General features: G+C 38.8%; 1 protein-coding gene across 1 annotated transcript; it reads right to left on the bottom strand.

Annotated features, from left to right (window-relative positions):
• Nucleotides 1–737: 737 nt before the first annotated feature.
• Nucleotides 738–12,110, bottom strand: zbtb11 (zinc finger and BTB domain containing 11). Its single transcript, XM_084129506.1, has 10 exons — nucleotides 11,576–12,110; nucleotides 10,389–10,606; nucleotides 9,879–10,110; nucleotides 7,039–8,054; nucleotides 6,231–6,530; nucleotides 5,744–6,140; nucleotides 4,711–4,828; nucleotides 4,434–4,592; nucleotides 4,035–4,210; nucleotides 738–1,891 (listed from the first exon to the last, which is right to left on the bottom strand). Exons 1-10 carry the CDS (start codon nucleotides 11,883–11,885, stop codon nucleotides 1,374–1,376), a joined length of 3,444 nt encoding a protein of 1,147 aa, XP_083985632.1. The 5' UTR covers nucleotides 11,886–12,110; the 3' UTR covers nucleotides 738–1,373.
• Between the last annotated feature and the right edge of the window lie 2,095 nt (nucleotides 12,111–14,205).

The raw sequence follows: 14,205 nt of genomic DNA, 5'->3' as shown, positions 1-14,205 counted from the left end.
TTTTCTCCAAATAAGGTCAGTGTGTGAAACTCTGTTTGCTGCACAAAAATCTCGCTTTTCTAAACATTTTGCAATGGATAAACACGAGCTGATGTGACACTAAATAGAATACTCTTGGGAATTTACTCTTGGGGTTTGCACTGGGTTGTCACAGACTTAAAAAGAAATTCAAATAACTAAGCTTAATTATAACCATAGAAGTCATAAGCCATTGGCGAACCAAGTGTAGTAACCAACCACAACCTCTTAACACATAAAAACTTGTGTATTTTTATAAAAAGAAAGGTATATTTTTAGATATTTATTTTAGATTATTTAAAATTATGAATACAGGATTATATAAATTACTTAATTTGACACAAATTTGTTTACATCATCTCATACATCTTCATCATCATCTTCCAGCACTCAACTGTGTTAGTTGTAATAGATTAAGAGTAACAAAGATTTTAATAGCTCCTGGCTAAAGCAATATTACTATAGCTTCTAATGCAATGTTGCATGTTAAGAAAAGTGGTAACCAAACACATTTAGAAACTATGACTATTATACCAATATATTTAATCTCATTCTCATTCTATGAAGCATACACCAATATTCTAACAATTCTAATAATAGTAAATTTTTACAAGGGCAGATCTCACACATCTTGGGATGCTGGTAGTGGTGCATATGGATTTCACACATTTTCATTTTCACTTCAAGACAGAGAAAAAAATGAAAAAAGAGAAAAGAAATAGAGCACATGGTGAATCCCTGCAGACAGGGGGTTTTTTATTTGGTTGTCATTTCTGCTGCTATACATAGTACTCAGCTGAGACCGAGAGGCACCGCATTCACAGACAAGAGCCTATGGCCCTTTTTCTAAGACTATTAAGAGCTTATATATATTCTTTACAAATTATCAAAAAGAAAGAAAAACAAAACAGCCTTACTAATGAGAAAAATGTAACCTAGTTCCAAAAAAAAAAGTCAAACATTTATATTGGGATCTATCTGCTTGTTGTATGCTTGATTATGACTATTACAATGCAAATTATTCTGTTTATGTACAAGTGTAGTTATACAGAAGCTTACATATAATGTAAATCAAGCATATTCACACATACACATCATGCACTGATTCTCACACACACACACACACACACACACACACACACACACACACACACAGCTGTAAGAAGGGTGATGTCAGCAAACTCAAGTCTTTTAAGCTTATTTTAATTTACATTTTACATCAAAAATAAATGAGCACTTTTTACATTATCACACAGGGTGCATATGACAACAAAAAAGAATAAGCCTGCCCTTATTCATATTACTTTTACTGCCAAGTCACTATGATGCAGTCGACAGATCTGAGAACTTGTGTCTCATTCCACCTCTGCCACATGGGCCACCTCCACTTCCATGGTCTGGATGATCTCTGGTGCATCTTCCACCTTGACTGAAGCTTGCTGTGCCAGGACGTAGTTCACCACCTGCATTATACTCTGATCGGACAACGTGGCCACGGCGCCGTCACTCACAGCCTGCACGGCCTCCACGGTTTCTTCGGTGATGAGCACGGTCTCTATCTCCTCTGTGGCGGGAGGCTGTGGAGGCTGGAGTTCAGGGGGCAGCTCAGAGCTGAGGATGCTGACGGCGTGCTCCACCTGCGTGCCCTGGTTGTGGAACTGCAGAGTGTCCTTCTCCAGCATGATCTTGCCAGGCAACTGATCTCCATGGAACTTGGTTATGTGCTTCCGCAGCGTTCTGGCGTCTATGTGGGCCTCCTGGCACAACGGGCAAACGTAAGGGCGCTCGCCCGTGTGAGTGCGAACATGGCGCTTCAGCGAACGAGCATCGGCCCATGCAACGCCACAGGTCAGACACTCAAAGGGCTTCACTCCTGAAAAAAAAAGACCAGCATGACATCTGTTATACTCAGCTATTTATATGCATTGCAAGTGGCTGACACCTAAATCAAAATGTCAGTTGCCTGTAAAACTGCCAAATACAAGCATGAAAATGTGTAGGATGTCTATTAGGCTGTACATATCAACAAGAATGACTCGCAGCACCACCTACAGCCACATTGCAGATGTGCAGATTAGAGAAATCTTTTCAAAGCAAATATAGGCCGGGCCTATACCATGATGGTAGTTGAACAAACTCAGGGTTACAGGATTCGTTTCAAGTTGACAAAACCAAACCAGTTCAATCAAGATTTGTTGGTACCATGACACTTTCTCTGTCAACTCAGGCTTCGATCCTGAGTTCATGGTGTGCACATGAAAATGTGACATCAGTAGCGAACAGCCAATCACATGCCTTAAAACAGAGAAACTGCGATTTAATTCTCACGAGAGAGTCAGCAAGATTTTCTCTCATCTGCCAAAGATTACGAGATTGAAGAATATGAAGTTCATAAATGCATTTACACAACAAGAAAATGTCTTGCTATATCAGTGCAAGTGAAAGTGGTAAAGTTAGTTTATATAGTTGTTAATAATTAATTATAACTTATTAATATTACATATTATCGGTATATGTTCATGCTCATACATGTTTAATAATAACTGTTAAACTAAAATTACTTGTGTAATGGATTAGGGGTGTAATAATTATATAAATAATATATAATTCATATCAAATAATTATAATGAATAATTATCGCTAAAAGCCAGACAATTTTGTATTTAAAAATCTTTTATTATGTAGCGACCTTTAATTTGGAGCAAGAGAAACTGGGGGAGTGGCTTTATTTCGTCAGAGGTGTGTCACTTTGCTCACAGTTGATTGGTCCCGTTTAGGTTTGAGATCTCGAACCCAGAACATAACCCGTCCAGAACAGGTTAGCCGTGGAGCGCAAGTTTTTTTTTACAACAATTTTATTTATCAAAAATTGTCAGACAAGTTTAAACGGCATTTGATTTTTTCCGTGGAGCGCAAGTTACTATGGCGATGAACACCGCTAAAAGCTGAGCCACTTTCATGGTTCCTAAAACCTAGGGTTGGCACAAGCTAAATTGAAACATACCTGCCTATCACCTAAACCGGCTTCATGGTATAGGCTCCTGGTTTCACAGACAAGGCTTAGATTAAGCCAGGATTAGGCTTTAGGACATTTTAGCAGCTTTTATAAACGTGCCTTAGAAGAAAACATTACTGGTGTGTGCATCTTGAGATAAAACAATGGCACTGATTTTAAGATATGTCAGTGCAAGTTGCTTTCAGTTAAAACACGCAGTTTAGTCTGGGACTATAGGCTTAAGCCTCGTCTGTGAAATCAGGGGAAAAAGTATTAAATTGTTTTTTTGTTGACAAAAATACATTTTTGTTTTTAAAGCAGAATCCTTTTTTTTATCTTACTGAATTAGCTATGCATGCATTGCACACACACAAATATATACGTATGCATGTGTGTGTGACTGTGTGTAACATATTAGTTTTACTAATAGTGGAGAAATGAAATGGTATATTTGTGGGGAACTAAGAAAAACAACGAAGCGTTGTGCCGTGCTGCTCATATGCAGTAAAAACACCCCTTCCCGCACCCAAAACAAGGCGTCTGTGGATGAGAGTCTGAAACAAGGACTGGTGAGATGTTGTCCTGCTCCACTTCACAGACGATAAGTGGAAGGAGAATTTTAGAATGACACACGACAACAACAGCAACAGCACGTTCCTCCCGTCATACGTCATCACGCCATCTCTACGTCATTGCACATGCGCAGTACTTTCCAGTTTCAATCAGATTAGAAAAGGTTTAAACCACCCCTTACAATCCGAATTAAATTTGAATCGGATTTGGGCAATTCATTCCGATTGACATGGTTACATGTGACTATTTTATTCTGACTGTGCTAATAATCTGATCACAATGATCCATGTAAACGCAGCTATTGATAAAGTCATATTGTTGCCAGAGTTATTGTAGTGAAACTACATTTTCCTTTTTACATTTTTGTTTTGGGTGAAACAGTTCCTGAATTTGCATATAAATGAGTTATTATCATTCTACATGCGTTTATGTATGATTCTCCACTAACCCTGGTGATTATTCATGTGGCGGCGGTACTCTCTGAGCTGTGTGAACTTCCTCCCACAGTGTTCACACTCTCTCTCCAAGTTCTGCTTCACTCTGCCCTTCTTTCCATGAGTGGCTTTCTTGACATGCCGTCTGAACAGGGCCTTCTCAAAGAACTCCTTCCCACACACATTACACCTGCCAAAAGGTCAGAACACACAATATAGTTCACCATCTACTTCTAACAAGTGCTTGAGCCACCGAGTTCAGATATCATATAATAGAGAAATATAATTTCCATAACAGGCCCTTTTGCAGTGTAGAAACTAGATCATTAGAGATATTTGTTAAGCATTTTTTAAATAGTTTTCTTCAATAAGCACAAACACACAAAAAAATACACTTTGTTTTTCACCCTCACCTGAAAGGCTCTGCAACAGTGTGCGATTTGACGTGCGAGTACCAGTCTTTCTTCCAGCTGTAACATTTCCCACAGACCTGACACTGGAAGGGCTTTAGGCCTAAGTGCTTATTCATGTGCTGCTGCAGGTCTTTCGCTTCAAAGAAACTCTTATCACAGCTATAATAAAGGAACAAAAGGTGTCAAACCATTATGTGGGAAGATACGTGAATAAAAGTTTAATCGGTGGGATCACAGAAAGCAGTCGTGTGCATGCTTAGAGGGATAAGGCACTCACTGAGTACAGTGGAATGAGCGGACATCGGGTTTGGGTTGATGTTTCTTGAGGTGTTTGCTCAGTCCGGACGCACGGTGAAAAGATGCTCCACAGGTTGTGCATAAGTACTTTGATTCACCTGTCAAAAAAATTGCTATTATGAACTGCTCATTTAGCACTATCATAATGTTAATGACAACATTAATACTAAAAGCGTAAATATTTGCTTAGACAACAATTCGACCCAATTGTTACCTTTTACTAATCATGTAAAATTTGGGTCAAAATTAGGTCTAATTCAAGTACAGTAGTCAAAATTGGATCAAAACCTTTCATCAGAGTTATACATGAATTTTGAACAACACCCGTTCTTGTCTTAGGACAACTTTGATTACATTTTTTGATATTATCTTCAAATGTTGACTACTGAATCCACTAGTTCGATTCATACTTTCAAAACCATGCTGACCAATAATTGGAGCAAATGAAAGTGTTTATGCTGGAATCTAGATAGTTAAGACTTTTATAAAAAATATTTAAAAAAATATATTTTAATATAAGAAAACATTTTACAAAAATATTTTATGGAATATATACCTAATAGACCTTAAACCACCCTTTCACAATCTCTGACAAATGACAGTCCAAAAGTCATACATATCCAATGAAGAGTAGTACAGGATGTGTGGTGTTCAGATCATATGTGTAAGCAGAATTTTCGGATGTGATATCTGAACTTGTGTGGCTAGACCATGTTACCGCCAGACTGGATGTTATGTATTTCAATCGAAACTATGACATTAGTCCAAATTACCAATTTTTTTCCCACTAAAACATTATTCTTTAAACACTATTTCTGTGAAACAGGCAGTTATCAATAATTACATCGGAAAATTATTTTATAATTCAAATGCTTTCATTTTTTTATCATAACTAATCTAATATTTAAAATATAATATAATCTAAAATTTAATACTAATCACATAATATCAGTTTAAATGCCTGCATATTTAAGTATTCGTCTTAGTCTGGCACAAGCAAAATGTGTGTGTACCTGTGTGAATGCTTGTATGCTCCTCTAGGCTTCTTTTGGTGACAAAAGACTTATCACAGACAGTACACTGAAATCTCTTGAGGGAGTCGTGCAGCGCCCGGTGCATCTTCAGGCTGTGCTTGGTGGCAAAGCTTTTCCCGCAAACCTTGCAGGTGTGCGGCCTCACCCCTGTGTGGTTCAGCATGTGAATGCGCAGGGAGTACAGCTTGGGCAGAGTCTTGCCACAGATGTCGCACACAAACTCCCGTTTGGTGCGGTACCTCGCCTGATCTTCGGGCCCCTGAGAATCTTCTGTGGCCATGGCCCGTGTCATGCTGGCTCTCTGGGTCTTCTGATGCTTGTGACGGGCCAAATGTGCACGGAGTGAGGCTGCGTACTGGAACTCCTTATTACAAATCTGTGAGGACAAAAGAAAGGTCAGGAAAAATAACCAAAATGCATAAAGATCAGGCAAGAAGTACTTTTTATTTAGCCCAAGGATACATACACTGCATTTGAAGCTGCGAGCTTTTTCATGTTTCAGAGCGTGCATGATGAGGGCGTACCGCCTCTGGAACACCATGCCACACTCATTACACGCATGTTCACCTTCCACAACTTCTCCTGGGTCTCCCTGCAGTGCGCCCTCCTCCTCCAGTGTCTCTAGCTGGTCGACAACAGGCTCCAGTTCCTCTGCTAAAGGTGCTACGGCATCAGGAACAGCCTCTATGTTTGACTCTGAAATCTCATCAGGATTGTTCTTCACAGACTGAACCGGTCGACCTCTCCTGGCAAGTCTCTGAGGTGTCTGGGGACACAGTAAGATTCTATGAAGACAATCAGGCTGATTTTTTTGTGTGTATCCAATCGTTGGCTCATTGAACAATAACAGCATATTGACTGTCAATGACAATAATAGTGTCTCTGATTTTTTTTTTTCAAATCTAGTTTAATGCATTTGCCAACATTTTGGCTGCACTCTTGCATTTTAAATGTATTCATGCTGATTTTATGTGATTTTGAAAAATCTTTATACCATTTTTAAGTAAGGTTTACATTTGTGGTGTAAAAAGTACTAACATTTTACTTGTATGAACATTTTAGAAAATTATGATATCAAGAAACAAATACATGCTTCACAAAAGGGTGCATCAAGGCCACATAGTAGGCACACTTTTGAGCCACAACATGACAGATGGGCCACTCTGCGGGTCTTGTGGACCTTACAAATGTGCCAAGTCCAAAAGGGCATCATCTGGGACAAGGCCATCTTCACATTTACAGATGAATCACGTCGAGTGAATGGGAGTGCCTACCTTTGCAGGGGGTGAGCTGCTTCTCTCTTCCTCCTCGGTCTCAAGTCCCATATGAAGACGAATGTACCCTCCTTCTTTCACGGATCGTTTTCTGAGGTATCTCTTGTTGGGATCTTTGCATTCCTCTTCTTTTCTCTCTTCATCTGCACCGGATCCATCCTCAACCCCCTCCATCTCCGTGGGCTCCTCCTCTGAAGGAAGAGGTGGTGGTGGTTCCGGCTGCTTCACTTTAGGGGGTCTTCCTGGCCTCCTCCTGACCGGTGCAGGGGCTGGCTGTGGTGGCGCTGCTGCCGGCTCAGGTTGGCGTGTGGGCTCAGAAGCTTGGGGCTCATCCTGCACAGCAGGCGGCGCTGCCGCAGCTAAATGCACAATCTCAGAAGCGTCCATTTTGCCAGGATCCACACTAATGAGATAGGCTCCCGTTTGAATACACTCTGCAACAGGAGTGTCACCAACCAGTGGCTCCTCTACAGACCAACAAGCCTGTACTACAGCCAGGGACTCACCTGAACCCGCTTGCCCGGAGTGAGTGACCAAAGTCATGGTCTCACCCTCCTCTGCCTGGCCACTGTGAGCCACCATAGCGAGAGACTCAGCTGAGCCAGCCTGTCCACTATGAGTAACTACAGTCATTGTTTCGCCATCGATGGTCGCACCAGCAAGCAAGGCCAGCGATTCAGCCGTCCCGATTTCACTTGCGATTACAGCCAGAGACTGTCCTGCTTCAGGTGTGTCATCACTCTGCATAGTTACCACATAAGTTTCGGAAGTGGTGGGTGTGATTGGCTGAGGGGGCGCAGGCGGGCTGGCCACCACAGTGTGGATGTCTCCTCTCTGATAGACCATCAGCTTCTGTTCTTCTACTTTCTTATGCACAGATTCACAGATCTGAAGCACTTCAGCCATCAGTAAGTGCCGTGCCAGTGTGGCTACCTCTGCCATCACACAAAAGTTAAATGTCAAATTGGAGGTGTAGGCAAAATCCAGTAAGGGCAGAAAACTGGCCTTGCTGAAGCCTGGTAGGTAAAACAACACAAAAGAAACAATTACGATTTGAATACATATAATATGCATATAAATAACACATCAACAAATTAAAGATACACTATGTAACTTTTTTTTGTTTAAAATTTCAAAATTTAAATAATGAGTCAATACACCATCAATCCTCCTTCCAAAACGTATTTTTGTCTTACTCTGATTCACTATGGTAAGCCTATTATAAGCGTTTTATATTTTACCAACTTGGGATGGTTTTGTGGAAAATTGCATACATGCGTCACCCGCCCGTGTGTCTCGTCATATCCGTAAATAGAGAAAAGTTGTATGTAATAGAGACGCATGTATGGTGTAGGAGTGGCATAGGTTAGTTGTCACAATGAGCAAGAAAGGTTGACATGAGCACACTAAACCCCCGTTTAAAAAAAACAAAAACAATTTTGAACAGAGGAGAGTGCTGGCAAAAAGAGAACATGACAGAGATCGCTATACAATGAGAATCAACACTGGCTTGGCTTTTCAAAGATGGTGAGAACTGAGGGATTTGAAATGTTGTAAAAGCGATGCGGAGATGGCGTTTTTATTCCTCAACAGGTGAGTAAGGTATTCATTAAACAGATAAATTGCCATTCGTAGCTCTTGAACAGGGCTCATATTCATCCGCAAAGTCACACTTTGCACAAGCACAAAACAATGTTCTTCCGCAAAAATGCATGCAGTTTTGTTTTTTAACCGCTAGAGGGCCAAAAGTTCCATTGTGTACTGTAGACCTACCCTTAACTGGTTAATGTTCTCACACAAATTACAAACTAGCTAGGAAGCTGCCTATCTAGGCAACATTTTAGACATTAGCGGTTGACTGATATAGATTTATTGATGGCCGATGACAATATCTTAGAGAGCAAGGTGGGTGATGGATGATAAAGCCGATATATATATATATCATACTATTTAATGTAAGTATAGTAAATTACACATGCTGCAATGAAATGCATTTAATTTTACATAATATTTTCTAAATTTAGAAAAAAATAATTTGAAGATCTATCTATACGGAAAAAAACTTGAACTTGATCAAAAAAACCTGTAAAATAAACAGATTTTTACTTTAGACAGCAACTTCTTAATTCTATAATCATCATAACAGTATTTTTCACAAATAAAGAAATGGTTAAAAATAATGAATAAATAATAAAAAGGAAGTCGTATTTCATCTGGATTCAACAGAGGATTTAACAGCTGGATTTGCTATAATCTGTGAGGCTTAAGGAATTAAAAAAAAATTAGGTATTAAAATAACTTATTTAAATGATATGAATGCATATGACTGTATTTGTTTAACAGTTCAGTCAAATAATTTATTTGTTTTGACCGTAAACTAGACAGGTTAAGACATGGGAGCTCCTGAATGCATTGCAATTTGCTCAGTAATAAGTTTATGCCAAGATGGTGGATGGAGCTAAAAAAAATAATTATATTTTAGAAATTACTAAAAAGTATTAGTATTTGATAAACTAAAATCATATAAATAATAAAAAGTGTTCAAATGAACAGTAGTACACCGTCTCACCCAATATTTGTATGTGCAATATATTTATATTAAAAAAATATTAAAAGAAAAGTGCTAAAGGAGTTACTACTCATAAATAGTATTTCAGATCAGTCCCTTTTGAGGTCACATTTTGGTTTGGATGCTGTCTATGGAGACAGGACTGTGACACAGCCGACAGCCCACTAGGGTTTGGAACAGAGATTATATTTAAATACATCTTCAACATAATTTCTCAATAAATTGTTCATGTTTCATAATTTCAATCAAAAGCATCCTGCATTCTACCCACCAGAGAGGTCAACGACAGCTTCATGACTGGTCACAGCACCCTTTTCCACAAAGAGCTCGTAGAAATAATCACTGCAGGAGGCCAGTACAGCTTTATGTGCCCGATGCTCCTCGCCCTCAATGATCAGGGTGATATCACAAAACTCATTTCTCTGTCGCTGCTGGTTCAACCTGTCCAGCATCGTCTGCCCATGCTTTGGTAAGAACTGCTTGACAACTCCCTTACTGTCCACCTATAACCATGAATGAAAGAATATATCCATCAACTTATCTACAAAATATTAAATATATTTATAAATAATATACAATATAAATATACAATAGTTGTATTAATATAAGTTTTAAATTGAAGAATAAAATAATAATATATTTATTTATATAATTGACAGTGATTTCTATGTTCTGTCTTTATATATAAATAAACTATTGCCCATGGAATATTTTCAATTAAATTCTAAATTTCATGGGGTAAATTTTGTATTCAGTGACACAAACGGCATTCTGTACTTACAAACACCAGTTCGTGTTTATCAACTGAACTGGTCTGTTCCTCATCCAAATCATCATTTGCCTCATCATCCTCTTCCTCGCTGGCACAGGCAGAGGTCTTTCGCCTAACTTGTCGGACAGCTTGTTTTGTGGCATCTTCAGCATTGCCTCTCCCCTTCTCCTGCTTGCTCTGGCAGTGACTGCACTCTTTGATGCAATCCTTCACTTGCTTCAGTACACCTGTGTTAAGAAGACTAGGTTTAGGCTACATATAATAAAAGACTTTGTCTAGAAAAATCAATAAATTACATCTATTTTTGCCATGGGATTAATAAAGCATCTGTCTATCTCACTGTCTTATTAATATCTAAATATACGGGGATTCTTAAAGTTGGCATGAAACGGAAGTTGCAATATAATTTTCTTTCCTATTATGATACACATCTAAGTGAAACTGCTGCTTGAACAATATGTACAAATGTATAAAACCTTATTTACAACAACAACATAAAAAAGTGACTAAAGTAACATTAAGAAGAGACGGAAAAAACAAGAAAATACGTAGGGTGGGAGTTGATTTTGTTTATTGGGAACTGTTTGGATTGTTGGATCATTGTGTTTTAGCCTACTATTGCTGTGATGTCATGCGAGTGACAGTTTGTCCCGCCCTCGCGCCAGTAAACACGCCATCAAAGAAGAGACGTCATCGCAAGTGGGAAAAGTTAATTAATAATGATTACGTGGACACATGAATTAAAAAAAAAAAAAAAAAAAAAACATGTGCACGAATTAATCCATTATAATAAATATTGCAATATTAAAAAATAAAAGAGAATTATCAATTTTATTGATATTTCATGGTGCTCTATGTCATTAACTGCCATATATATATGACAATAATAAGAACAAGAGTGAATAAGAATAACAGTGTTCTTATTATTGTCATTCAAGTTCGTTCCTGCAATACCTGCACCTAACCAGGCTGTGCATGGAGAATATATATATATATATATATATATATATATATATATATATATATATATATATATATATATATATATATATATATATATTCACACTACCCACTGTATCCAGTTGTATCTTCCTTTGTTGTCATACTGACAAGAAACATTTCAGCGGTACCAGCTGTCACACTGCATCACAGAGCTGGAAAGCTTTGCCGTCATTAAAGTTGTGATTAGTGTGTACCTCTCCACCAGTATTTCTGGGAGATGATCTCCCATGTCTGCTGCTGGTTGAGGTGTTCCCCTCCGGACGTGATGTGCGCCTCCGTGATGAGTTCCTTCCGCCGCTCGGCCTGCAGCACCACTTCCAGCTCCGTGAATTCATCCAGACCTTTCTGCCGCCTCTGGTAATAAAGAATCCCATTGCGCACTATGTAACAAGCAGCTGCTTTTCGGATCTTTCTCTTGGTGTTGCCGTGCGTGCCCGGTGCGTAAGGCTCCCGTTCATCGGTCAAGTAGCGCTGGATGGCTAAATAACTCTCCTCGCTCGACATAACCCCGATTAATGACGCTCACTCAACAAAAACAAGACACATCAGCCTACGAGAGGTATTCTCGAGCGTAGAATTCAATAATGTATTTTTTCAGCCCGTTTCCACTTCCATATATAACACAGAAAAGTATCGGCTGTGATATTTCGGAAATATTTTCCAAGGGGGAACGTCAGTTCTTGACCGTGTGGGGTGGACTTGCCTGAACAGACAAAATGGCTGCTGCACAACCGGATGTTGCGTTTGTAATGGCGGAAGCAGCACCCGAGCACTTCACGTGTAGGACAGTCACGAAACCAGCAGATGGCGCTGTTCACCAGAAAATAATTTCACCAAACATTCTGCGTTTTACATACGAATGTCACCAGTAGACATTTATTGTGTCGTACTAAATTCTTAGCACTCTAAACATAGTGCATTAGAAATATTTGGAGGAAATATATGATATACTTTAAGAAACACTATAATTTGGATTTAATCATGAACAATATCGTACCAGTTATTCAATGTGAGCTGACCTACATAATTTCTTGACTAACCAAATGAGGAATCAATTTATATTCACTAACATTTGTTGTTTTCTTTATCTCTCTGTCATTTAAGCCCCTTATGCAGACGGCACAACTACTGAAGTTAAACTTAAAAGTGTAGAAGGTAAATGCTATTTATCAAAGGTAGGCTACAAATATAAGGTAGTAGTGGACGGTTGGCTATTTGCATTTTGATGTAAATACACACTGGCTCAATTTGAATCTTACTAGTCTCTGTAATAATCTTACAGGTGGTTGCATTTATTTAATTAAAGAGCGAAGCTTTAAACACCCCCTGACATTCATAATACACTCTCTCTCTCTTTCTCTCTCTCTCTCTCTCTCTCTCTCTTTCTCTCTCTCTCTCTCTCTGCTGGAACATCATCTGACAGAGATAAATGAAAAGCCAGCACCTCTGTAGAGGGTTGCCAGGCAACCAAAATTACTCATCACATACTCTTCTGTGAAAGCTTGGGTTGTTCACAGCATCAGTTTGTCCACACAGCCGAGTCCATCCTTATCATTGATACATTCCTTCCATTGAGAAGACCCATTTAGTCCCCTGCACACTTCTGACCTGCCGTACTGATAAAGTCACTCTTCATAATGGCTAAAGTACACATACGCGCATACTCACAATCACAGATGGAGCCTGTTGTCACTTAATCATTTTTCATCTTTAAATTATTTTAATTTGTGGACTACATGACAATAAAGGGTGATAGCGTATCATTTAAACTGAGGACAAAGAGGGCTACTTGCTAAAGGTTCAGATGTTCTAAATCATTTTCTGTGTTGTTTTAATGCTTTGGCAATACAAAATGTACTGATTTGTCATGCCAATAAAGCGAGAGAGAGAGAGAGAGAGAGAGAGAGAGAGAGAGAGATGAGCTCAGCCTTCCCTCTTGTTTTCCTGTTGTCTGCAGAAGGGGGGCGCTGTTACAGCGCATTGTAAGATGTCGGTCCTTGTTGAGTCTTTAAAGGGATAGTTTACCCAAAAATTTACATTCTGTCATTAATTACTCACCCTCAAATCTTTCCAAAACCATAAGAATTTCGTTCATCTTCGGAGAGCTTTCTGACTCTCCGTTGACAACTACGCAACTTCCACTTTGATGCTTCAAAAAGTTAATAAAGAGATCGTAAAACTAATCCATATGAATCACACAGTCAGCAATTGCTCTTATGTATTTGCAATAATTACGTATCTCTCTATCCACCAAGAAAACCCTGCATAGCAACATCCTAGCAGCTACTTAGCAAACACTTTAGCACCATAACAACCACCTAGCTATGGTACAACAGTTTCTCTTTCAAACTGTTCGATCTAGTTTGAAAAGATAATTTTCCACCATTCATGCAAACAATGAATAGTAATAGTAAACATAGTATGCATAGTTGTAATATTGTACACACATTGATAGTGGGTAACGTTAGTAGGCCTACATTTACTCAAAGTGAGCATTAATACAGTTTGATGTGGTGGTTGAATGCTCAGCTAAAAACAAATCATATTCGACTGATGTAGGCCAATCTAAGTCAAGGTGTGTTATAATTTAAAATGACTCTCATTTTATTCTCTCTCTCTCTTTCGCAATTACATTTATTTTTATAGTGCATTTTGTGCTTTGCGAAACATTACATGGGCACTGCAAAATGTGACAAGACTAATCTTTCACCACCAGCCTCTTATTAAAGATGCATGTTCTCATTTTTTATTACCGTTATAATACCAAAATAATAGGGTTAAATTCTGATTTTATGGACCTTGAAAGGTCATTCCAGTAATATAC

This window comes from Abramis brama, assembly GCF_963993115.1.
Source record: "Abramis brama genome assembly, chromosome: 11".
NCBI classification, from domain to species: Eukaryota; Metazoa; Chordata; class Actinopteri; order Cypriniformes; family Leuciscidae; genus Abramis; species Abramis brama.
Note: the sequence above shows the minus strand (reverse complement) of the source record. Positions and strands in the feature narration are given on the sequence as shown.